This window comes from Thamnophis sirtalis, unplaced genomic scaffold (assembly GCF_051295495.1).
Source record: "Thamnophis sirtalis isolate CommonGarterSnake01/CBP01778 unplaced genomic scaffold, rThaSir2_p1.2 scaffold_16, whole genome shotgun sequence".
NCBI classification, from domain to species: domain Eukaryota; kingdom Metazoa; phylum Chordata; class Lepidosauria; order Squamata; family Natricidae; genus Thamnophis; species Thamnophis sirtalis.
In genome coordinates this window covers 1,595,140-1,622,091 of record NW_028261396.1, presented here as the reverse complement: position 1 = coordinate 1,622,091, position 26,952 = coordinate 1,595,140, and the positions used below count along the sequence as shown (strand labels likewise).

The window sequence follows — 26,952 nt, the reverse complement described above, 5'->3', positions numbered from 1 at the left end:
GCCATTATCATGTCCATTCCAAATAAGCTTTGGTTAGCTGTGTAAACTTGCTCATGGTTAACAGACCTTGGAATTATTAAAGTACTTCTTCAGTATCATCCTGCACTCACACGTTAGTTAATTTTGTTGAAGTACTAGACGTAAAAAAATATAGGGATTAATAATATGACTCTGCTAGAAGGGCTGGCTGATATCTGAAAACCACCTTCACTGTTGGAATCTTAAAGTGTAATAATTTCAGGAAGAGACACCATGAATTTATTTGCTGCAGCCAGTGTCTGCTCAGATTATATATAAATGAAATAAGGCTCTCCCCTTTTAAAGCTTAAATGTTTTTTTTTTCCTACTGAAGTTGGCAAGAAAATATAAATTCTATTCAGTGCCTTATGATTTGCATATGCAATATACTGTGAGCAATAAAGCTGTTGAGAAACACCGAGAATAAAAATAGGGAAGAAGTCTTATAGAAGTGGATTTATAATCACATGATAACATACAGTTTTTCCTTATTTAGAATAGAGGCATTTCTGTCATTTTCCATTGAGAGAAAATGTTCTCCCTGGTTGACTTTGGCTCGGCTTCCTCCGAGCACCTTTAATACTTTGATTACACAAAAGATCATTTGTGCCAAAAATAATAAAAGAAAGATCATTCTGGTAAAACAGTTGTGCAGGTCTTCTGTTAGTGTAAAAGTATTTGTGTTCCCATCCACAGGTAGGAACTCTGGACACGCTGGTTGGCCTCTCGGATGAGTTGGGAAAACTCGATAGTTTTGCTGAAAGGTAAAATAAAACTTATTTACTGCACACAAACACAAATGGAAGTGGTTTTTCCAGGTCACAGGGTTCCTGCCTGAAACTAACTCTGGCTTGTTTAAGCTTGGTCCTAGAGGTCAGCCAGATCAGGCAGGTTTGGCTTTATTCTGCTTAAACTCCTGGTTTTTATTTTGAATCGAATATATTTAGATCTAGGGAAGCAGTGGGCTTCACCCCCACGGTAATCAGCAAGTCCCTATCAAGAATGATCTCTGCTGCTTCATTGATCTATTCTGTACACTTATTCTGAGGAGCCATTTACAGAGAGGAACCAGAGGCTGGGTGGGGGGAATGTGTGGGAAATAGCATTTTTTTTTTTTTGCAGAAGCACTACAAATACTTTACTACAAATACTACAAATGCCAATTACCTCCTCTAGACCGATTAGATCCCACAGATTAGGCCTCCTCCGAATTCCATCCGCCGGCCAGTGTCGACTGGCGACTACCCGGAGGAGAGCCTTCTCTGTGGCCGCTCCGACCCTCTGGAACGAACTCCCCGTGGAGATTCGAACCCTCACCACCCCCCAGACCTTCCGCACAGCCCTTAAAACCTGGCTATTCCGACAGGCCTGGGGCTAAAAAGCTTCTACCCCTTTCTCGAATGGTATGACTGTTGTGTGTTTTAAATTATGTATTGTTGTGTGTTGTTTTAAATTTTTTGTCTGTATCCCCCTCCCTTGGTTGAGTTGTGAGCCGCCCTGAGTCCCCTTCGGGGGGGAAAAGGGCGGCATATAAATAAAATAAACTTAACTAACTTAACTTAACTTAAGAATATGTAAATAGCTCTATTCTGTTTTATTTGGAAAGACGTCCACCTGGAGCTGAATCTTCCCTGAATCTCGCTCCCCTCCCCAAATTTTCAGTGTTCAGACTTCACATGTCTGAAGGATGGTCTTCTTTGTTGATTTCTCAACCCAGAAGCAAGTCCTCCTACATTGGAGGAAGCCAAAGTCAATCAGGGAGAACATTTTCTCTCACGTTGGTAATAGCCGAGGTGGCGCAGTGGTTAAATGCAGCACTGCAGGCACACTTCAGCTGACTGCAGTTCTGCAGTTCGGCTGTTCAAATCTCACCGGCTCAAGGTTGACTCAGTCTTCCATCCATCCGAGGTGGGTAAAATGAGGACCCGGATTGTTGTTGGGGGCGATATGCTGACTCTGTAAACCGCTTAGAGAGGGCTGAAAGCCCTATGAAGCGGTATATAAGTCTAACTGCTATTGCTAATAGCAAGTCCTCCTATATTGGTAATAGCCAGTGGTGGGATTCAAATAATTTAACAACCAGTTCTCTGCCCTAATGACCAGCTGGATAGGCGGGGCTCAATGGTCATGTGACTGGGTGGGTGTGGCAACTCAACATCACTCAGGTCGATGGGCGCTTCGCCTTAGCTCTTACAATGTAATAAGAGTTAACCGGAGAGGCAGTTTCTGTAAGCAGGGCGATAAAGATTAGGCTAGAAACAACACCAGGATGTTTCCTTCCTGCCTTCCTTACAGGATTAGCCCTGTAAAGTGGAAAAAAACAAAAGGAGATTTCTTCCAACAACCGATTCTCCGAACTGCTTAGAAAGTTACCAACCGGTTCTCCCAAATAGGTGCGAACTGGCCGAATCCCACCACTGGTAATAGCCACCACTAAGAGACACAGGAGGACTATTAAGACACGCAAAACACAGAATTTGGGGAAGTAAATATAGGGGTGAAAATGAAGTGTATATTTGAAATGCTATAGTCGGATTTGGCAGCCTGGAACAAAAGTTGGATTGGGGGGGTGGGGGGTGGTAGGATGCTCCCCAGTCCTTCTCCCATTTTACACTGAAGTGCTCAGAAAAGACAGATCAGGAACCTCACTTTCTCTTATTTCTTTTTCTAAATGCCCACACTTTCCAAATTCTCTTTCCTCTTTTGTCTATGGAGATTCTCAGTCAAACAGGTCATGATTGCCTCAGAGGTGTCTTTTCGAAAGGCGACTGGGTTTTATATGTATATTTTATTTTTCCCTCGAGGAAAAAGACATTTCGCTTTTCATTCAAGGAGCTTCATCAGTTCTGGCTGGATGTGGGGTGGGGGGGGAATGGAAGGATTATTCTTAGCCCTTCCATTCCATACCACCTACCACCCTCCAGCCAGAACTGATGAAGCTTCTTGGATGAAAATTGAAACATCTTCTTCCTCAAGAGAAAAATATATATATAGTCCAGTTACCTTTTGAAAAAGCACCTTTGAGATTTCCCCCTTTTCTTCTTCGTCCTTGAATCTGGATGAAAGGTTAGAAGCATGAAGCTGTGTATTTCATTTCATTTCATTTCATTTCATTTTATTATATTTATATGCCGCCCTTTCCCCCCGAAGGGGACTCAGGGCGGCTAACAAATCAAATCAGGGAAGGGGGGGGTACAGACAAAAAATAAAAAAACGAAACATAACAATTCATAATTTAAAAGCACACAACAATCATACCATTCGAGACGGGGGCAACAGCTCTTTAGCGCCAGGCCTGTCGGAACAGCCAGGTTTTAACGTCTTTGCGGAAGGCCTGGAGGTTGGTGAGGGTTCGAATCTCCACGGGGAGTTCGTTCCAGAGGGTCGGAGCAGCCACAGAGAAGGCTCTCCTCCGGGTAGTCGCCAGTCGACACTGGCCGGCGGATGGAATTTGGAGGTAGCTTAATCTGTGGGATCTAATCGGTCTAGTGGAGGTGATTGGCGATTGGTGATTTTATTGAGGGCTTGGGGATTTAAAAAAAAAAGCAGAACGCAGAGGTCTATTATTAAGAAATAGGTTTGCCGCTCCTCAGTGGGACATTGTTTCTCAGAATCCATCTGTTTTCCCATCAGGCTCCTGAATAATATCGCGGTCACCAAGAATTAAATAATTCAACTTTGCTGTATCCATAGACATCCATTCCTAACCATGGTGGTGCCAAAGCTACAAGAAATGGGTTGCCACATTGTAATGCACATTTAATCTCTTGCCCCCCCCGCCCCCCCCCCCGGTGCAGATTTTCATTTTTATTTATTTTATTACATACATTTCAGCATAACCCATCTCACCTAAGTAACTCGGGGTGGTTTACAATAGCTTAATGAAACAATATAAAGCCCGAATAAAAGCACAGAATTAAAAACAAGAATTAAAAACAAGTTAAAGTTTATAAGTTAAAAGTTTTTTTAAAAAATACTTTTCAAATTTTAAAAATTAAAATTTCGGAAGGCTAAAAAGGTTAATGAGACAACAGGAATACTCTCAAGCCGAGAGCCGAGGTGGCACAGTGGTTAAATGCAGCACTGCAGGCTACTTCTGCTGACTGCAGTTCTGCAGTTCGGCTGTTCAAATCTCACCGGCTCAGGGTTGACTCAGCCTTCCATCCTTCCGAGGTGGGTGAAATGAGGACCCGGATTGTTGTTGGGGGCAATATGCTGACTCTGTAAACCGCTTAGAGAGGGCTGAAAGCCCTATGAAGTGGTATATGAGTCTAACTGCTATTGCTACTGCTAAGCCACCAGCCATCCCTAAGATTACATCATACTCTTAGATCCCCATGCTAATTGGAAGAGCCAGTTAATTCTCTTCTGGAAAAGAAGGAGAGGGGAGGGGGCTTGCCTTATCTCTGGGGGCAAGATTTTCCAAAGGGCAAAGGCAACTGCAGAGATGCCTCATCATAGCAACCTTTTTGCCCTGAGATTTAACCCCATCTTTCTATTAACCAGGGTGGCTCAGTGGTTAAGATCCTGAGCTTGCCGATCAGAAAAGGTTGGCAGTTCTCTGGTTTGAATCCTAGCGCTGCGTAATGGAGTGAGCTCCCGTTATTCGTCCCAGCTTCTGCCAACCTAGCAGTTTGAAAGCATGTAAAAATGCAAGTAGAAAAATAGGAACCACCTTTGGTAACAGCGTTCCGTGCGCCTTCGGCATTTAGTCATGCTGGCCACATGACCACGGAGACGTCTTCGGACAGCGCTACTGCTTCGGCTTTGAAACGGAGACGAGCACCACCCCCTAGAGTCGGGAACGACTAGCACATATGTGCGAGGGGAACCTTTACCTCTTCTATTAACTACATTCTTTTATAGAAGAAGCTTGAATGTCTGATGAGGAACCCTCATCTGATGAGAGAACAGAATTACGTGTGAGATTAGTGTGTTATAAAAATGAATGCAACATATCCTGAACCCCATGAACAAAGAGAGAATAGGTCTGAAGCTAGGTTCTACCACAAAACCGCGGACGACAAAATTGCGGTCGACGAAAGCGCGTATGTGACGTCATCACAGTGCGACGAAAAAGATCAAAAAATGTAAAAATAAAGCTAAAACCTTCCCCTAACCCCCCCCCCAAACCTAACCCTAAACCTAACCCTTAACCTAACCCTTAACCTAACCCTAAACCTAACCCTAAACCTAACCCTTAACGTAACGAAAAACCTAACGCTAACCCTTAACCTAACCCTTACCTTTATGTGAATCGGCTTGCTGTAATTTAATTTTTATTTCAATTTTTCGATCTTTTTCGTCGCGTTGTGATGACGTCACATACGCGATTTCGTCGACCGCGCTTTTGTGGAACGCGCTTTTGACGGGTCACGCTGAAGCTAAGCATATGAACTCAGCATTTATATTATAGTTGCAGAAAAGCAGATTGTTAGTGGAATTGTTATTAGATCAACACACGCAAGAAATGCTGGTACATCTAGCTAGCTAGAAACTAGCCAGCACTGCTTCTGAGCAGCGTAGCAGGGAAGGGGCAAGAGTTTTCAGGGTCTCTTGTTTCCATGCAGTTTTATTACTTATTTACACAAGGAGGCAGAGTGTTTTTCCATGTCACTTTGAAGCAGCCCGTGGCCTTCTGATGCTCTCTTGCCCGTCCATTCTTGAGCGGTTTCCATCTCAGATGGCACACGCTCCTTGCAAACCTGTTTTTAAATGCTCAGCAAAGTTAAAAGGGTATAGAATAAAGATGAGAATCCTGGGAAATCCGTGTAGAGATTTAATACTTCAAAAGCAAATTAATGTCCATTTTTCGATATGTTTATTCTGAAGGAAGCGTTTTTTGGACTTTTCCAATTCTGCTATATCAGTTGCATGCCCCAACACATATCTGAAGGAGCATCTGTGGGTCCCATGGGCTTCAGCAATGCTTCCTCCATTCGTGGTTGCTTGTGGGCTACAGTTCAACGCAAACTACATATACACACTCTGATTCCAGGTTTATTTTTTCCTCTTCCTGGACAAGCCATGCCTTATTTTCTTCTTTTTTTAATTGAAAATTTTGAAAAAAAAAACCTTTTACAAATGTTTACCTCCCTCCCCCTACCCTCCACATCCAAACCTCATCCCCCCAATCCCCCCCCCCCCCGGCTTCCCAGAACCAATACAGGGTATAAATCTTTAACAAAGATATTCTAAGATAAACTTTAAAAAAAGTTAGTATCATCTTTCATTTGAGCTTTAACTCCTCTTTGCTAGGCTAGTTCTAAACAGATTATATCATTCCTTGCTTCTTCAGTCATAAGCTATCTGGAATTTCTTAGTCCCATATTTATTTTGAGTATAGTCAATCCATCTTCTCCACTCCAGTTTATATCTCTCGTTTGAGTGGTCCTTGAGATATGCTGATATTTTAGCCATCTCTGCTAGGTTTGTTACTTTTAATGTCCATTCTTGAATAGTAGGCAAATCTTCCTTCTTCCAGTATTGCGCCACCAGCAGTCTTGCTGCGGTTATTAAATGCAAAATCAGGTTAATCTCTACAACTGTACAATCAGTATTTATACCTAACAAGAATAACTGAGGGGTAAACTTTATCCTTTTTTGAAGAACATTTTGCATAATCCACCATATTTTTATCCAAAATTACAAGTCCACCATATATGATAGTATGTAGCATCAACACAATGCCACACCTTGTTTTCTTGACACCCAGTAGCAGTTGGGAAACAAACTTTGTAACATGGAGAAATGACTAGGACTGAATCGTTAGCCCATCAATCAGAATTGGGTGAAAAATAACAGAAGACCAAGCACATAGAATTTTTTTTTAAAGCTTACCTTCTTATTTTTAGTACCAGAACTTTAATACAGTAAACCAAGCATACTTTCAAACTTATCTTTGTTCTTATTGAAACTTCTTGTTCATCTATCACTGATCTCTTTTTTTCTCCATTTCTGTCTACACCTTGGTTCTCACTTTAGGGTCTGTAAAAGCGATGGTTTTTACTATCTACTGTAGCTGTAAAGTTATTTCATGGATTAATTTGAACTAAAATGTTGCTCTTTTGTTCTCTTTATGAAGCGTAATAAAGAAAATCGCCCAGTATATTGGAGAAGTTTTAGAAGATTCAAAAGATAAAGTACAGGAAAACCTGCTGGCTAATGGAGGTAGGCCTTAAAACCATGGATATATTGTTGTGTTTCAATATAATTCATTGTTTTCATTCAGTTTCCAGTAGGAACCACTGAAATTAATATGCTCGTTTATTAGGAAATTAGATGGTGCTTCTAGTTTTAGAAAATAATGCTTGTAGCTTGCAATTTTCATTAGCTTTAGGGCAGTTTTCTGTCACTCTATATGCTGTGAGTTATGGATAAAATGATTTCTTCTTCTTCACTGCTTATATGGTTTAAAATTTGTGATTGTTTTACAAGGAGTCCTGATTTCCAGAGAGGTGGCTATTACTCTACAATTCCATTACATTCTACTCTACATATCACAATGTATTTAATTATTTCTAATGATTCAGAGAAGCCCTTAATGGCAGTCAGCACTGAAACATTTAGCACAAGGAAAAGTAAACGTAACAGATAGGAACAAGGAAACCAACTCAGGCTGAAATGACACTTTTAAACGGCAATGTCTTGAGAACATTGCACTTGTCACAGGCTAAAGTGAGACGCAAATTGCCCCCAAAGTCAGCTTTAGTTCATACCCAAGTACAGGAGCTTTTGTGCAATCTGCCGAAAACCACCTTTAACAAACTGTTGAAATGCCTATCGGTAGCATAAACCCAGAATGGAATCCTGTTCTTTGGCAGTCATCTTGTGCCAAGCGATAACTTTACTTTTTAAGACAGGCGTTTTTGAAGATCAATAATTGCACTTACTGTATTTCAGGCACAAAGGACAAAATGAAATGTCTAAAGGGTATGTTGCGTTTGGGTGCCAATGTGTCTTGGCCAGCATGCACTAAGTGTGTTTAATAATAGAGTCTCGAGCCCACATCTGGTTGTAGGGGTACAGTGATCAGGTTACGAAGGATTTCTCTAGTAACAACCCCGTAGCTTGATCACCATCTCCCTATGACTCAGATTACTGCAGGTTTGCATCCTTTAAACCACTGCTGATTTTTCCTTTCCTTCAGTCTTTTTTTTCCTTTCTTTTTAACTTACTCTGTCTGCATGTCTAGAGAAAGGAACTGTAGGGACTATGGGAACGTGTGAAACTTTTTGCATGCATCTGTTTTCTTATGATCAATTGTATCACGGGCATTCTTCAGCGTGCAAAACTGCAGTTTTTACTGAATAGATCACTTCAGGTTACCGGGTCTAAACTGTAAAAACTCAGATGTGAGTTTAATGCAGAGGTGGGTTCCTACCAGTTCACACCAGTTCGCACCAGTTCGGTAGAACTGGTTCGTCAAATCTACCGAACCGGTTAGAAGAGGTTCCACCAGAAAGCAAGCCACACCTACAGAAGAGGTTCCAAAAATTTTTTTGAAACCCACCACTGACACACACAAACACACACACACATTCACACACAGAGAGAAAGAGAAAGAAAGGAAGAAAAAAAAAAAGAAAAAAAGAAAAAAAAGAAAGAAAAAATGAGAGAGAGATGAAAGAAAAAAAGGAAAAAGGGACAGAGAGACAAAAGGAAGGAGAGAGAGAGAGAGAGAGAGGGAGAACACATGGCCGGCAAGCCACTCCCACCAGGTCACATGGCCGGCAAGCCACTCCCACAAAGGAGGCCACACCCACAGAGTAGGTTCGAATTTTTTTTGAAACCCACCACTGGTTTAATGGCAGCAAATATAGCTTGCCGTTGCCATTTAGTGGGTATTTAGATTTTGCAGCCCGGGTTTGGTACGCAGGTAGTCCTCGACTTACGACCACAATAGAACCCGAAGTTTATGTTACTACGCGAGAAATTTGTTGCGTGAATTGTGCCCCGTTTTGCAACTTTTCTTGCCACTTCTGTTAAGGAAATCATTGCCATTAGAAAGTTAAGTGAATCTGGCTTCCCCATTGATTTTGTTTGTCAGAAGGGGACAGAGGTGGGTTCCCACCAGTTTGCACCTATTCGGTAGAACCGGTTCGTCAAATCTACCGAACCGGTTAGAAGAGGTTCCACCAGTGGACCCGGAAAGCAGGCCACACCTACAGAAGAGGTTCCCAAATTTTTTGAAACCCACCATTCACACACACACACAAACACACACACAAACACACACACACACAGAGACTGACACAGAGAGAGAGAGAAAGAGAAAGAAAGGAAGAAATAAATAAAGAAAAAAGAAAAAAGAAAGAAAAAGAGTGAGAGAGAGATAAAAGAAAAAAAAGGGACAGAGAGACCACAGGAAGGAAAGAGAGAGAGGGAGAGAGAGAGAAAGAGAGAGAGAAAGAAAGAAAACACATGGCCGGCAAGCCACTCCCACCAGGTCACATGGCCGGCAAGCCACTCCCACAAAGGAGGCCACACCCACAGAGTAGGTTCCAAAATTTTTTTGAAACCCACCACTGGAAGGGGATCACATGACCTTGCAACCATCATGAATATGAATCAGTTGTCAAGCATCCGAATGTAAATCACAGGACCATGGAGATGCTGCAACAATCGTTAAGTGTAAAAAAAAGGTCATAAATTGTTTTTTTTTTTCAGGGCCGTTGTAACCTTGGCAACTTTAAGACTTTTAACCCCCAGGATTCCTCTGGAAATGAAAGTCCACAAGGCTTAAAGTTGCCAAAGTTGGGCATCCTTAGTTTAAGGGAAAGGAAAGGGCCCAGTTAGCCCTATGGACAATTTAACTGAAAGCTGTGCATTTAGGAATTTTAACAAACCTTTTTGGAAGAAGTCCCATTTTGCTTCTTGTATGTTTATTTATTTATTTTATTTATTTATTTGTCTTGTATGCCGCCCACTCCCGGAGGACTCCGGGCGGCTCACAAAAGACAAGGGAAAAGGGGGAACGAGACAAAGACAACATATTAAAAACAAAACCAACATTCACAATTTCCGTGGAGGTAGATGCTTCTCAGCTCCCCCCCAGCCTGCTGGAACAGCCAGGACTTGGTGGCTTTGTGGAAGGCCGGGAGGGTAGTAAGGGTCCGGATCTCAACAGGGAGCTCGTTCCAGAGGGCCGGAGCTGCAACAGAGAAGGCCCTCCCCCGGGGAGTCGCCAGCCTCCTACTGAGCTGCCTCATACATATTTTATTGAAGGAGGCTAAAGATGAAGCCTGTTGATTTCAGGTCTCCAAGTCTTTAATCCTTGATGTGCGCATTAGATTTTCGACACCAAGGAAATATAAGAAGGTAAGGTGACTCCTTCTCGGAGAAGCATCACTCTAGAGAAAGACTTAAGAGACATCAGAAGGGAGACAGCCTGACACCACAAAGATAAGGGATTGTTGTAAAAAGCATACCATCCACCAGGGAAGAGGTCCCCCGCGCCTACTTATGTACCAGTCAGTCGTTCATTTCCTTAGATCACCTGGATTTGCATTGTGTACGTATCCAAATGCATTGTGAATTTTTAGTCCCATAGGTTTTCTTGCAGACATACCATCTCACCCACGTGGCTCTCTAAACGTGGAGAAGGTTTAGCAGTTATAGCAGTTAGACTTATATACCGCTTCATAGGGCTTTCAGCCCTCTCTAAGCGGTTTACAGGGTCAGCATATCGCCCCCAACAACAATCCGGGTCCTCATTTTACCCACCTCGGAAGGATGGAAGGCTGAGTCAACCCTGAGCCGGTGAGATTCGAACCGCTGAACTGCAGAACTGCAGTCAGCTGAAGTAGCCTGCAGTGCTGCATTTAACCACTGCGCCACCTCGGCTCTAAATTCACTTAAGAATTTCTTTTTGTGTGTTATTAAGGCCTTGCTAAGAACGACATGAAATTGCTGGGATGTCTAGAAGCATCCTCAAATGTTCTTTCTCCTGTTTTTTCCAGCTCTAACTTATGTATGTGTTTGTCCATTGATTTGTTCTGGTACCTCCTGTGCTATTTAAAATGTGGTTTTAAAAAAGTACCTTGTCCCCTCTTGACCATTTCTACCCCCACTGCAGTGCCTCCATACTACTTTTGACACAGGGGTGGGTTCCTGCCAGTTCTAACCTCTTCTATAGAAGAGGTTCCACAAATCTACAGTGCCGTTTAGAACCGGTCCCAGCTCCCTCCCCTCCGCCCGTCTGCACATCATCAAGATGAAGAGCGAGAGGAGGAATTCTGGGAGAGTCCGCAAGTCTTAAAGCTGTCAAGTTTGAACACCCCTGGGTTTTTTTCCTAAAGGGTTAGGGGTGCAAGGGTCTTGTAACTTGACAGCTTTAAGACTTGCACACTTCAATGCCAGAGTTCCTGAGCCAACATGAGTGGAGGAGGAATTCTGGGAGTTGAAGTCCACAAGTCTTAAAGCTGTCAAGTTTGAACACCCCTGGGATTTTTTTTTTCTGAAGGGTTAGGGGTGCAAGGATCTTGTAACTTGACAGCTTTAAGACTTGCACACTTCAATGCCAGAGTTCCTGAGCCAACAAGACTGGAGGAGGAATTCTGGGAGTTGAAGTCCACAAGTCTTAAAGCTGTCAAATTTGAACACCCCTGGGGTTTTTTCCTAAAGGGTTAGGGGTGCAAGGGTCTTGTAACTTGACAGCTTTAAGACTTGCACACTTCAATGCCAGAGTTCCTGAGCCAACATGATTGGAGGAGGAATTCTGGGAGCTGAAGTCCACAAGTCTTAAAGCTGTCAAGTTTGAACACCCCTTGGGTTTTTTTTTCTAAAGGGTTAGGGGTGCAAGGGTCTTGTAACTTGATAGCTTTAAGTCTTGCGGGCTTCAAATGCCAGAGTTTCTGAGCCAACATTTTGATTGCTAAGCAAGAGCGTTGTTAAGTGAGTTTCACCACATTTTACAATTTGGCCACGCCCACCCGGTCACATGACTACCAAGCCGCTCCCACCCAGTCACATGGCCGGCAGGCCACTCCCACAAAGCAGGCCACACCTACAGAAGAAGAGGTTCTAAAAAAATTTGAAACCCACCACTGTTTTGACGTCATAGAAAAAGTTACTTGAATAATTTTTAGGTGGACAAAACTGGCTCAAGAGACCAACCCACAACAGGAGAGGGCTAAAACTACAAAAGCAGTTAAAAAAAAAAAAAGAAAATAAGCCAGGGGACTTTATGGTTCCCTAGCCAATATGCACTACATCTTTCAGGCCCCCAGATCTTGCTGATTGTGGCTGTGAAGCATTTCAGTTCAGTAACAAATTGTGTGGACCATGGATTGTCTAAACCTGCCCTAAATTAAATCTAACTAGGTATTACTTTTAATCAGAATCTTTTACTTTCTTATTTGCTAACTATATTGACAAGACGAGGCCTAAGATAAATATGCTCCTCTTCGAGAAATTAATTGGGTAAATCCTTATTTTTAAATGGTGAAGAATTGGCATAGGGGAGCTTGAGATGTTGGTAAGCATCTAGAAAAGGGAATAAATACAGGTGGGAATCCTTCCCAATTTATATCCTAAATGCAAGCTAGTCTGGTCTGCAGGTTTTCATGAGAAAAGACTCCTTTATTTCTCAGAATAATTTTTATACATGTGCAGCTCACTGGATTTACTTTTATCGTTTCAGTTGACTTGATTAGTTATCTAACAAAGTTTGAATGGGACATGGCTAAGTATCCGATAAAACAGCCCCTGAAGAACATTTCAGAAGGATTAGCAAAGGTAATTAATCACTGTTTTCCCTCCTGTATTGAGAAGCACCTTTATAAAAGCTCATTCCCAGGAATGATCACAAAGTGCTGTTAATTAAAGTGTATTTAATTACTGAGGACAGCTTTCTCAGGAACCCAGTTGTGGATACGATGGCTACTGGCTCACTTTGAAATTGATCAGAAAGCAAACTGGGCCCTTTTTTCCACATTGTCCAATTTTAGCATTATGTAAATATCTTCTCCAACATCTTTCTCCCCTCAAAGTTATTCTTGTCTGAGGGGAAAAATAAAAATGTAATATCTACATCATCCTAAGAAGTATCTCCTGTGACCTAAGGACAATTGAGTTTATAAATTCTTTCTTTCTTTCTTTCTTTCTTTCTTTCTTTCTTTCTTTCTTTCTTTCTTTCTTTCCTTTCTTTCTTTTTCTTTCTTTCTTTCTTTCCTTTCTTTCTTTCTTTTTCTTTCTGTCTGTCTGTCTGTCTGTCTTTCTTTCTTTCTTTTTCTTTCTGTCTGTCTTTCTTTCTTTCTTTTTCTTTCTTTCTGTCTTTCTGTCTGTCTGTCTTTCTTTCTTATCTATCTATCATCTATCTATCATCTATTATCATCTATCTATATCTATCTATCTATCTCTATCTATCTATCTATCATCTATCTATATCTATATCTATATCTATATCTATATCTATATCTATCTATCTATCTATCTATCTATCTATCATCTATCTATCTATCTATCTATCTATCCATATCTATATCTATCTATCATCTATCTATCTAAATATCTAAATATCTATCTCTCTATCAATCATCTATCTATCTATATCTATCTATATCTATCTATATCTATCTATCTATCTCTATCTATCTATCTATCTATCTATCTATCTATCTATCTATCATCTATCTATCATCTATCTATATCTATATCTATCTATCTATCTATCATCTATCTATATCTATCTATCTATCTATCATCTATCTATCTATCTATCTATCTATCTCTATCTATCTTTCTTTCTTTCTATCTATCTATATCTATCTATCTATCCATCTATATCTATATCTATCTATCATCTATCTATCTAAATATCTATCTATCTCTATCAATCATCTATCTATCTATCTATCATCTATCTATCTATCTATCTATCTATCTATCTATCTATCTATCTATCTATCTATCTATCTATCCATATCTATATCTATCTATCATCTATCTATCTAAATATCTAAATATCTATCTATCTCTATCAATCTATCTATCTATATCTATCTATCTATCTATCTATCTATCTATCTATCTATCTATCTATCTATCTATCATCTATCTATCTAAATATCTATCTATCTCTATCAATCATCTATCCTATCTATCTATCTATCTATCTATCTATCTATCTATCTATCTATCATCTACCTACCTACCTACCTACCTACCTACCTACCTACCTACCTACCTACCTACCTATCCTGTCCTAGAAGCAGTCACAAGTCTCACACAGCAGCTTTCAACAAAGAGAAGGCATTCATTTCTGTATCTGTAAATCTGAATTACAAGTGTGCATTTAATGAGGGATTTCACCCTAGTACAAGGAAGGATTTTCTTCAGGACCATAACAGAGCAAGAATAAATCAATTTCCTCCTTTCGTTCCCCATCCAACTGTTGTTATGAGAGAAAGAGAGCTGTATCTATTTAAGTTGATCCTAAAATGGAAAATGTTTAGTTTTGGCCCCCTTGGTAAGTCTAATAATAGAATCTATATTCTCTATAGCCTTTTGTATGTATGGAATTATCTCAACTTTAAAATGGATGCAGAGTTCATATTGCTCAACTGGATTTCCTCTTTACATTTAGCAAATTTCACAGATCGAAGCAGACATGAAAAGCCGAGCCGCTGTCTACAACAACATCAAAGGAAATCTTCAGAATCTGGAAAGAAAAACGGTGTAAGTATTTAGATAAGTTTTAATGAATTGCGTTTTCTGTATGCGTTGGCATACTGACTTCCTGTGATGATGTCTTAATGTGTTAGCCGCAGTGGGAATATAATAATACAGTAATATGGGCTTAATCAGGAAGTAGGGTTTCTTTTTGTGCTTTTGGGTCAATATTGATGACTTCTAGCCTCTCTGGATAAGTCAGCAAGTTGCCATTGTCTGCTTCCTTTTTTTGTTTTTCACTCAACATCCGCTGAATTTTATTTCATTGTTCCTTCATCGTCCACATTTGTAGACATGCAGAAAACATTATCCCCCATTGACTTTGGGGTCATGCTGTATTGAGTTCACTGACTGATCCTTTAATAATAATCATGTCTTTCCTAACGTCACCAAACATCTACATTCAAGGAATCAAATTACATTAAAGTGTACTTTTCACAACTTTTAAAATATATATATATATATATTTATTAACAGATTTTTTAAATTATTTTTTCCCTTCTACAACACCCATCATTACATCAACATTGTTATGTCATCATACCTGTACATGTATATAAAATTTCGCTTCTATATTTACACACCTTTATACCTAGTTAAATATATATATGTATGTATGTAGGTATGTACGTGTATGTATGTATGTTATATATATATAGCCCAGGTTCAAATCCCAGTAAGGGTATGGCTAGCTGATGAGAGCTAAATAGCTTGAAATAGATCTATACTAGTCTCCCTTTATTTATTTATCAGCACAAATAAAACACACACACACACACACACACACACACACATATATATATATATAATGTTATATTTGGCTGATAAATAAATAAAGGGAGACTAGGATAGATCTATTTCAAGCTATTTAGCTCTCATCAGCTAGCCATACCCTTACTGGGATTTGAAAAAATCTTAATTAAAAAATCTAATATATATATGGCTTAATTAATTTTATTCTTGTTTTGCAGCCATTTGTACCAAAATTGTTCCAAATTTCATAATATTCCGACTCTTCTTTATCTTTTAATTTCAGTGTTAATTTGTCGATCTCTGCACAATCCAAAAAAATTTTTTATCACTAATTCGTCCGAGGAGGTATTATTTTGTTTCTAGCATTCGGCAAATGCTATTCTAGCTGTAGTTAGCTGATGTGTTAATATGTACTTAATTTTCTTTGTATATTTCCCTTTGATTATTCCCAGGAGAAAGATTTTGGGTTTGTATTTTATCTGTTCTCCTGTAATTTCTTTCATTGTCTGCTTCCTAAGGCTGAGGAAGGGTGATTGGCCAAGGATGGCTTCATGCCTAATTTGGGACTAAAATTCACCAGTCTCCCGGTTTCTAGCCTAGGGCCTTAACCATTACACCAAATTGCCTCTCTAATCAGCTCTTTAGTGGATCTGCATTAATTAATCTGTTTAAAGCAGGGGTGAGCAACCTGTGTGGCTCTGGAGCTGCATGTGGCTCTTTCGTCCCTCTTCTGTGGCTCCCTGTCGCCGATCGGCTCCACAAAGTAGAGGAAAAAGGATGTTGCGCTAGGAGGAGACTCTATGGTGGCGGAACCGGACCTCCAGTCGTCTCCGGAATTGAACCGGGTGGGGGAGGAGGGGGGCTTCCATTTAGGACCTTTGTGGCTCTTTGACTGTTTAAGATTGCCCACCTCTGGTTTAAACAAAGTAAACAAAAGTGCCCATTTCCTCTAAGCTTAGCATAATATAATGGCCGGATTTGCTTTAAGTTTGTCTGAGAATTCCCAGGCAACATTTTCTTCCTAATCATCCAATTAAGCGTCTATTTAACACTTAGAAAGTATCAGTGGTAGGTAAATACTCTATTAATTTTTTTTCTGGCTTTTTTTTTCCCCACACAGAGGAAATCTTTTGACCCGTACGTTAACGGACATAGTGAACAAAGAAGATTTTGTATTGAATTCCGAATATCTCATCACTCTCCTTGTTGTAGTTCCTAAGTAAGAAAAAGTTGGGTTTCCTATGGATGGGCTTAATAATTAATTATTGCAATACTTTTTAGAGAAAATTCTCTGTGTGCGTTACATGCCAGTTTTGCCAGGGAAATTTTGAATGCAATGAATTGATAGAAAGTCCTCTACTAACCAAAGAGTTCATGAAAAGTTTTAAGTTTAAGTTTAATAAAACTTATATGCCGCCAAATCCCGAAGGACTCCGGGCGGCTTACATAAAACACAATTTAAAAATACTAGAAAATTTAAAAAGTAAGAAAACAAAGCAGGTTAAAACACAACACACTCAGCCGTAGTGGGGCTGGACCTCGTTCAAGAGGTCAACAGCCCCAGGCCTGCCGGAAAAGCCAGGTCTTAATAGACTTTTTGAAGGCCGCGAGAGTGGGGAGGGTCCTAACCCTAACCCAGTGCTCTCCCGTTGAAGATTAACTGGGGCCTAAAATTTTAGTTTTTTTTTTGAAAAATTAAGTTTTGGTTATGAAGTAAAATGCTTCCCTCGCAGAATTTGAATAGTACCGTGTTTCAGTGGTGGGATTCAAATAATTTACCAACCGGTTCTCTGCCCTAATGTTCAGCTGGGTAGGCGGGGGCTCGGTGGTCATGTGATCATGTGGGCGTGGCCAAGTCAATGTCACTCAGGTCGATGGGCGCTTCGCCTTAGTTGTTACAATGGTAATAAGGGTTAACCGGAGAAGCAGTTTCTGTAAGCAGGGCAATAAAGATCAGGCTAGAAACAACACCAGAATGCTTCGTTCCTGCCTTCCTTACAGGATTAGCCCTGGAAAGTGGAGAAAAACAAAAGATTTCTTCCAACAATCGGTTCTTCGAACTGCTTAGAAAGTTAACAACCGGTTCTCCCGAATAGGTGCGGACTGGCTGAATCCCACCACTGCCGTGTTTTCCCAAAAATAAGACAGGGTCTTATTTTCTTTTGGCCTTATTTTCGGGGAGGTCTTATTATTTGCGAGTGTGGTCGCCTCGTGGCTGCTGCTGTGTGGCAATATTTTCAGGAAGGGCTTATTTTGGGGGAGGGCTTATTTTAACGCATGCGCTCAAATGCCCGATTGGGCTTATTATCCGGGAGGTCTTATTTTCGTGGAAACAGAGAATGTTTCAACCACTTCTGGAATTTGGCACAGGAGAGTCTCTGCCTAGAGCCTCAAGTTGATGGAAATTGAACATTCGTGTCATACAGGATTGATTTCCTTGTGGTCTCCCCCCGCTCCACACTTATCAACTTGGCACTAAAGTTTTCTGAATTTCGGTACAGAGAAGTGACAATCTTTGCAATTAAGGTAGAAGTTTATAGACAGAGGCTTTACAAAATCTGTCTTGTTGCAGAACAAGCTATGGGCAGTGGCAAAAAACCTATGAATCACTCTCAGATATGGTGGTCCCTCGCTCTACGAAGTAAGTACAATTTTTGGACTGTTGTCGTTTCTCTTAACAGATTTCAACATTTTGCTCAGAATCATTGGACGCAGTCAGGTAGCACACAAGTAGGTTCCACCACAAAACCGCGCTTGACTAAACCGTGCCTGACTAAACCGTGCCTGACTAAACCGTGCAGCTGATGTCATCAACAGGGCGACAACAGCGCAGAGACAGAAGCACGCTGTAAACCCTAAACCTAAAATTAACCCCTAAACCTAAACCTAACCCCCCTAAACCTAATCCTAAACCTAACCGTAAACCTAACCCTTAACCTAACCCTAAACCTAACCCTTAACCTAACCCTAAACCTAACCCTAAACCTAACCCTTAACCTAACCCTAAACCTAACCCTAACCCTTAACCTAACCCTAACCCTAAAGCTAACCCTAACCCTTAACCTAACCCTAAACCTAACCCTAAACCTAACCCTTACCTTAAGTTGAATCGGCTTGCTTTCAAAGCGCTATTTAAAGCGCCCTTCTTTCTCCGCGCTGGCTGTTGTCCCCTGTTGATGATGTCAGCGCCGCGGTTTAATCGGGCGCGGCTTAGTCGAGCGCGCTTTTGACGGGTCACGCACACGTATGAATATTGCAGGGGACTCTTGAAGGAACTTAAATGGGATTAGGTACTGATGAGTCTCTTCTCCTGCTAGGAGTTTCGAAAAAGAAAGAATTTGGATTGTGGCAAATTGTGACAAGAAACCTCTCTTGTTCTTATTTTAAAAAGCATTAAATATGAATACTATCTCACTGCACAAAGCTTTAAAGGGTGCCGGGGGAGGTGGGATTAAAGCTGCTGAGATTTAACTTTTTGAGATTTCTTCTTACATAACAAGGTTGCTTTTTATTGGCAAGGAGAGAAGGGGAGGGGAGAAGGGGAGGAAGAGGAGGAGAGTTGGGGAGGGGAGGAGAGGAAATGAAGAGGAGGGGAGGAGAGGAAGAATGGAGAAGGGAGGTGGAAGAGAGAAGAGAAGAGGAAGGAGACGATAGGAGGGCATGGGAGAAGGAGGAAAGGGAGGAGAGATGGGGAGGGGAGAACGGTAGGGGAGAGAGGAGAGGAGGAAGCGGAGGGTAGGAAGAATGGAGAGGGGATGGGGAGGAGAGAAGAGCAGAAGAAGGAGGGATGGGGAAGAGGGAAGGGGAGGAGGGGAGGGGAGGAGGGGAGGGGAAGGGGAACATAGGTAGCAATTTTTGGAACATGCGTTCAGTTGTTTTTTTGAAGGGCCCAGTTCCTTCTGTTAATCAGATGAACTTGGTGGTGGTGGCTAAACGGAAATGTAAAAAACAAAAACAAATTTGTGTAACAATAGAGTATGCATCACAATATTATTGTGTAGATTAAGAAACTGCTGAGGAAAATTGAATCTGAGAATTACTGTTTACAGTAAGTTGTAATTATTAACAATCATAATTACACTCTCATTGTTGTTAATTGCTTTGGCACCCATCACGGAAAACCAGGACGGGCTTTAGAATAACTGGACCAACCCTTTTGATTCTTCCAGGATGATCGCTGAAGACACAGAGGGAGGACTCTTCACAGTCACCCTGTTCCGAAAAGTGATTGATGACTTTAAGACCAAAGCCAGAGAGAACAAGTAATGCTTTCTTTCTACTTTTGCGCCAAAAACCAGAATAGTTCAGGCTCTTTCTCCTGCTCTGTAATGAAACAAGACACATCTGTGCAGTAATTTATCAGAGCTCTTGAATACTTTGCACAGGGCTGGATCCAGGGGTGGGTCTGTTTCCATCGGCAGAACAGGAAGAGGTGGCAGCAAATTCTTCTCTGCTCTCCCTGAATCTTGAAGCTGTAGGGAATGTCTACTATATGGATGGACTTCTATTTATCTTACATTAAGGACCCACCATTCATGTATGTTTTAACCAGATTTTTAAACCTTCTTTTAAGAATATTTTCATAAAATAAACACTGAAGAGATAGAAAAGAGAGGGAAATGGTTTTAAAATATCCATCTTAGCCAAGTGTTTTCAATGAACATAAATGAGGAATGCATGACAAATAAAACAGTCTTAAATGCCATGGCTTTTTAAACCATCTGATCACTTTCAAATGTTTGATGCTTATATTATTCAAGGTATCAAACCTTGAATAATCCTAAACTTTGAACAGGGACTCAGTTATCTCAACACAACTCCTTCTGTACAATCACATTACTGTATTTTTCGGAGTATAAGACGCACCGGAGTATAAGACGTACCCAGATTTTGAAGAGGCAAATTTTTTTAAAAAGTAGGCAGGTAGATAGAGGGATAGAGAGGGAGAGAAAGAGAGAGAAAACCAGTAGGTAGGTAGGGAGAGAGAGAAATTAGGAGGTAGGGAGAGAGAGAACCAGTAGGTAGGTAGATAAAGGGAGAGAGAGAGCAAGAGAGAGAGAGAGAGAGAGAGAGAGAGAAATACAGTAGGGAGGAAGGGAGAGTGTGTAGATAGGTAGGTAGGTAGAGGGATAGAAAGAAATAGAAAGAGATAGAGAGAAATACAGTAGATACGGAGAGAGAGAATAGTAGGTTGGTAAGTAGAGGGATACAGAGAGAGAAAGAGAGAGAGAGAAATACAGTAGATAGGTAGGGGGAGAGAGAGTAGGTAGGTAGGTATATAGGTAGATAGAGGGAGAGAAAGAGAGAGAGAGAGAGAAATACAGTAGGTAGGTAGGTAGGAGAGAGAGAGAGAGAGAGAGAGAGAGAGAGAGAGAGAGAGAGAGAGAGAGAGAGAGAGAGAGAGAGAAGAAGGTAGGTAGGTAGGTAGGTAGCAGGGGTGGGTTTCGACCGGTTCGCACCGGTCCCTGCGATCCGGTTGGTCGCCGAACCCGGAAGTAAGTAACTTCCGGGAACGGCGAAGCCCCCCCCCGCGCCCGCCCACACACCCGTGCCCGCTCCTTACCCGCTTTTTACGAATTCTGCGCTTTCCACGCATGCGCAGAACACATACAGCGCCTGCGCGATCCTCCAGGAGCAGCTGGAGCATCGCGCAGATGCTAGTACGCACGCGCGTGCCGCGTGCGTGCGTGAGGACGCCGCCGGCCTCGTTCCAACCGATCCGGTTGGAACGGGGCGAGAAACCCACCCCTGGTAGGTAGGTAGGTAGGTAGTTAGGTGTTTCCAGGTGTATTTAGCCATGTGCTGGACAAGGAAATAGCTGACAACCTGTAGCACCTAAAACTTTGTTTCTACTGGGACAGCACTTGATCAATGTCATTCTCATCAACCACTCCAACCAACCAGTCTCTGCGCAGCGCCGGGAGGCCACGGAGAAGCTTCGCTCCGCTTCTCACTCAGCTTTCCCCCAGAGGCGATCCGAGACTTCCAGCGGCGGAGCTTGGAGAAGCAGCGGCCGCAGGCCGGGTCAGCGGGTGAGTGGCGGGGCACCTTGCATCGTGGGAGCCGCCAAGCGCCTTTGCTGCAGCCCCAGGCGCTTGGCGGCTCCCACAATGCAAATCCCCCCCCCACCGCCGAGGCCGAATGCTGCCCTACTTCGCAAAAGGATGCCCAGCTGAGCCTCACCAGGCATAAACCTCACCGCACGTCACTGGTGTCATTAATGGATTTTAATTGAACCTTGGACTTTTGACCTAGGTTTTGACATAGGAACATCTTGTGGTTAGGCACTTGCTTCCTGTTCTTTTGCAAGCTGCAACCCTGCCTATGTGGCTTTAATATAGAAGTAAAGGGGCTCTAAGAGGCTGTCCAGCCTGACCCAGTAGGTTTCACACTTAGTGTCCAAATCTCACTTTACGTCCTACTTTAGGCCCAAATCATCACTTATTTTGACTGAATTTGGCTCACTATCGAACCAAGCACACAGGGTGGCTTTTAAATTCAGAGAGGAAGGGTAGAATATACAGCAAAATAAGAAACCCTTCATAACTGACAGCCAATGAGTCAGTTTTTCCATCCTGATGCATCGGCAGGGGCTCACAAGAGCTGAAAATAAAGCGAGCTTATTGAGGATGACAAGAGCTCCTAAAAGCTTTGGAAATTGGTCTAATATGATTTACTCCCACATGGCCAAAACGTACCTTGTTTGTTCCCAGCTAGGCTGTACCTTGTGGCTTTGAACATTTATGTTGAAAAGCTCAGGCAGGAAACAGCTTTCTAAAAGCCCAGGTGCTGAATGTCTTAACACCGATTTTTTTTGTTTTTTTAAAGGTTCATGGTGCGGGAATTTTATTTTGATGAGAAAGAACTGAAGTGTGAAAAGGATGAAATGAGGAAGTTAGCTTCTGATAAGAAGCAACAATATGTAAGTAAAGTTCTTCAAGTTATCCGTATTGACGTAGCGCCTGATTTGCTGTTTGCTAAGTTATCACAAGGTTTAATTTAATTAATTTAATTATCAAAATTTATATGCCGCCCAATCCCGAAGGACTCTGGGCGTCTTACAAAAAGAAGAAAAAAAGAGGGGGAAAAAAAGAAAAAAGACAGTTTAAAATCATAAAGATTTTTAAAAACTCATAAGAGCCGAGGTGGCACAGTGGTTAGGAGTGCAGTACTGCAGGCCACTTTAGCTGACTGTGATCTGCAGTTCGGTGGTTCAAATCTCACCGGCTCAAGGTCGACTCAGCCTTCCATCCCAGCTGGCTGGGAGATTCTGGGAGTTGAAGTCCACAGGACTTAAAAGCCGCCAAGGTTGAGAAACACTGATTTAGAGCCTTTGAGAAATACACTTACAGTTCTTCTGTTGCCTGATATACCATATTTTACTCATTAAAGGGTCCTCTGTTGAGATGGTTGAAGGTGAACTTCAGTGAGGCATTTGTGGCTTGGATCCATATAAAGGCGCTAAGAGTGTTTTCAGAATCCGTCCTCAGGTAAACAGATGAAATTTATAGGTTACATTTCCCCCGCTAAAGCCAATCACAATCTCCAATCATTACATATCCCAGTTGATCCATTTAACTTCCTCATTGATTTTAAACATACTTTGGTGGTAGCCTGCGGAGTGGGTTCTTAAAACATTCCAGGAATAAACAGATTGTAATTAGGCAATAAGGGTGGCTGAGTGGCTAAGACGCTGAGCTTGAATTGAATTGAATTTATTATATTTCTATGCCGCCCTTTTCCCAGAAGGGACTCAGGGCGGCTCACAACCCAAGTCAGGAGGGGGGGGATAGGGGATACAAATAGGGAAAAAGACATGGACAAACAATACCACAATTTAAAAACAATCAACAGCCACACCATTCGAGTGGGGACAGGAACTCATCAGCCCCAGGCCTGTCGGAACAGCCAGGTTTTAAGGGCTTTGCGGAAAGCCTGGAGGGTGGTGAGGATCCGAATCTCCACGGGGAGCTCGTTCCAGAGGGCCGGAGCAGCCACAGAGAAGGCCCTCCTCCGGGTGGTCGCCAGTCGGCATTGGCCAGTGGATGGAATTTGGAGGAGGCCTAATCTGTGGGATCTAATCGGTCTATTGGAGGTAATTGGCAGCAGGCGGTCTCTCAAGTACCCAGGTCCAATACCATGAAGGGCTTTATAAGTGACGACTAGTGCCTTGAAGCGTATCTGAAGACTAATAGGCAGCCAGTGCAGCTCGCAGAGGATAGGTGTAACGTGGGTGTACCGAAGTGCACCCACGATCGCTCGCGCAGCTGCATTCTGGACAAGCTGAAGTCTCCGAATGCTCTTCAAGGGCTGCCCCATGTAGAGCACATTGCAGTAGTCCAGTCTTGAGGTCACAAGGGCACGAGTGACTGTTGCGAGGGCCTCCCGGTTCAGGTAGGGACGCAACTGGTGCACCAGGCGAACCTGGGCAAATGGCCCCCCTGGTCACAGCCTGTTGATCGAAAGGTCAGCAGTTTGATGGTTCGAATCCCTAGTGTCATGTAACAGGCTCATGTTACTTGTCCCAGCTTTTGCCAACCTAGCAGTTCGAAAGCATGTAAAAAATGCAAGTAGAAAAATAGAGACACTCTTTGGTGGGAAGGTAACAGCGTTCTGTGCGCCTTTGGCGTTTAGTCATGCCGGCCACATGACCACAGAGACGTCTTCTGACAGCGCTGGCTCTTTGGCTTTGAAACGGAGATGAGCACTGCCCCCCTAGAGTCGGGAACGACTAGCGCATATGTGCGGGGGGAACCTTTACCTTTAATTAGGCGAAAGTTATAAGAGTTCATAAGGAAAATAAACAATCTTTGATGCGGTTTAAGACTTTAAAAACTAGTCACGAACAAAAGCAAAATGAGGATAGATAGATAAAGTAAAAATTCCTTGCATTGCATTTTGCTGCTTCCACTTTAACCTCCCCCATTGCATTCCGTTCAAGGTATGGTTTACCAGTGAACTTCCAGGCAATGCTACTTCAGCCTAATAAGAAATCTACGAAGAGGTTGAGAGAAGTATTAAATGCCGTTTTCAAGCATCTGGATGAAGTAGCAGCAGCCAGCCTAATGGACGTAAGTATCCCGCCGAAGGATGGAGATGGACACCACCGCCTGCCTCCCAATCAGGAGGCTGTGGAATAAATGGTAATAAATCATTTAGAGCAGAGGTTGGGAACAAGTGGCCCCTTTACGACTTATGAACTTCAACTCCCAGAATCCCTGAGCCACTTGATAAAAGGATCGTCGTTTCCCGGCAGAGTACGGTGTGGTTTTCCAGGGCTGCATTTACCCTACCCTTAAATTGGCCTACCATATTATAGCAATAGCAGTTAGACTTATCTACCGCTTCCTAGGGCTTTCAGCCCTCTCTAAGCGGTTTACAGAGTCAGCATATCGCCCCCCACAGTCTGGGTCCTCATTTCACCCACCTCGGAAGGATGGAAGGCTGAGTCAACCTTTGAGCCGGTGAGATTAGAACCGCCAAACTGCAGATAGCAGTCAGCTGAAGTGGCCTGCAGTACTGCACCCTAACCACTGCGCCACCTCGGCTCTTAATTCCTGTTAACAGCCATGCGGTTTTCAGAAGACCTAGAGCAGCGGTGTCAAACTAAAGGCCCAGGGTCCAGATCCAGCCTGTGGGGTGCTTAGATCTGGCCCGGGGGGCTGCCCTGGAAACAGAGAAGGACCAGCTCATGGTTCCTCTGCCAATGAAAACGGAGCTCCATTTTGGCTAGCGGAGGGTTGCAGGAGGCCATCGCAGCCGAAAACGGAGCTCGGGAGGGCTGTGGATAGCCCTCCTCAGCTCTCTTTCTTTGTGGCAGAGGGTTGCAGGATGTTGCAGCCGAAAACGGAGCTCGGGAGCCCATTTCTGCTGGCACGCAGGGCAGCACAGGTGCCCCCCGAGTGACACTGAGCTGGCCACCCCACCCTGGCCATTCCCACCCCCGCCGTCAACCCTGAGCAGTGGTGGGTTTCAAATTTTTTTCGAATCTACTCTGTGGGTGTGGCCTCCTTTGTGGGAGTGGCTTGCCAGCCATGTGACCTGGTGGGCGTGGCTTGCCGGCCATGTTTTTTCTTTCTCTCCTTCCTTTTGTCTCTGTCCCTTTTTCCTTTCATCTCTTTTTCTTTCTTTTTTTCTATCATCTCTTTTTCTTTCTTTCTCTCTCTCTCCTTCCTTTTGTCTCTGTCCCTTTTTCCTTTCATCTCTTTTTCTTTTTTTTTCTATCATCTTTTTCTTTCTTTCTTTCTCTCTCTCCTTCCTTTTGTCTCTCTGTCCCTTTTTCCTTTCATCTCTTTTTCTTTATTTCTTTCTTCCTTCCTTCCTCTTTCTCTCTCTCTGTGTCAGTGGTGGGTTTCAAAAATTTTTTAGAACCTCTTCTGTAGGTGTGGCCTGCTTTCTGGTGGAACCTCTTCTAACCGGTTCGGTAGATTTGACGAACCGGTTCTACCGAACTGGTAGCAACCCACCTCTGACCCTGAGGCAGTCCTCAATGAAAGAGTTTGACACCCCTGACCTAGATACTTCCAATGGGGGCTCAGCTTCCTTACACTAATCTGGGGATTTCCAAAATCAAAATTTTTGTATTTGCTGCTTGCTTGAAATCTTTCACTTCGTAGTACTTGCTCCTGTTAAGGTTACTGATGTTTCAGAAGCATTCCCTCGCATTTTGTAAAAATTGTAGCACAAGAGGTCTTAAGGAACTCAACTCCACTTTAATTTCTTCCCCGCAGACTTCAGTCGACATTCCTGGCTTGCAGCTAAGCAATCAGGACTACTATCCGTATGTCTATTTCAAGATTGATTTCAGCCTTCTCGATGGCAGCTAAAGTGTGCAGCGCCAAGCATGGCTTTGTTCCCCCCAGTATTGTAGGATGAGAACGAAATGTCATCTATTTGGTTTTTAATGCAACAAACGTAATTGGAATGCGTCCCTTTCCGATGCAGAAAAACCGAGGAGTTTTAAGCAAGAGATAATTGTAGTTCCTAGATTTGGCTTGTAGAGTGGTTTCCTCTCCCCCCACCATTTTGACAATTAAAAAGATACTGGAAGCTTTTTTTTTCTGATTGTATTAGAAAACATGCTTCACCAGGCATTGTGTTATTGTTGTATTTATTCTGTTGTAATTACAAAACTCCTGATCATCTGAGGTTTTAAATAAAATCAAGATATCTGGCGGTTAAGGTAGAAATATCCTGGAGTCCTAAATCTGTAATTGGGTTTAATCTATTGATTCAGTCAACACAACCGTTACACAGTGAAATTTCAGGGGGGGAATAACGTTTTTAAAGTTTAATTTTAATCTGGTTGCTTCAGTGTAGCATGTAAGAAATCTGGACAGAAAATTTTCCTCCGTTGTTTCAGTGAAATAGCTTCCCCTTCCACTGAAGAGTGACTCACTGCAGACATAATACAAAACTCGAAATCTCATTTTGTCAGTTTGTTGAAACTAGCATGGCCTTTTAAGTGTCCAACATGATTAGAATAAATGGTGCTTCCTCTCAACACCT

The 26,952-nt window shown here is 42.4% G+C and overlaps 1 protein-coding gene across 3 annotated transcripts in view; it reads left to right on the top strand.

Moving 5' to 3' along the window:
- The window catches only part of ATP6V1C2 (ATPase H+ transporting V1 subunit C2), a 30,979-nt gene extending 4,354 nt beyond the window's left edge, over window positions 1-26,625 (top strand). For all 3 annotated transcript variants that reach the window (XM_087702769.1, XM_087702770.1, XM_087702768.1), the window contains 11 exons: window positions 715-782; window positions 7,103-7,188; window positions 12,662-12,756; window positions 14,606-14,697; window positions 16,565-16,663; window positions 18,017-18,085; window positions 19,614-19,706; window positions 22,273-22,366; window positions 22,837-22,934; window positions 24,386-24,515; window positions 26,175-26,625. In XM_087702769.1, the coding sequence (XP_087558895.1) occupies window positions 715-782; window positions 7,103-7,188; window positions 12,662-12,756; window positions 14,606-14,697; window positions 16,565-16,663; window positions 18,017-18,085; window positions 19,614-19,706; window positions 22,273-22,366; window positions 22,837-22,934; window positions 24,386-24,515; window positions 26,175-26,270 (1,020 nt within the window). In that variant the 3' untranslated portion in view covers window positions 26,271-26,625. The remainder of the gene's footprint in view (window positions 1-714; window positions 783-7,102; window positions 7,189-12,661; window positions 12,757-14,605; window positions 14,698-16,564; window positions 16,664-18,016; window positions 18,086-19,613; window positions 19,707-22,272; window positions 22,367-22,836; window positions 22,935-24,385; window positions 24,516-26,174) is intronic.
- The last annotated feature ends 327 nt before the right edge of the window (window positions 26,626-26,952 follow it).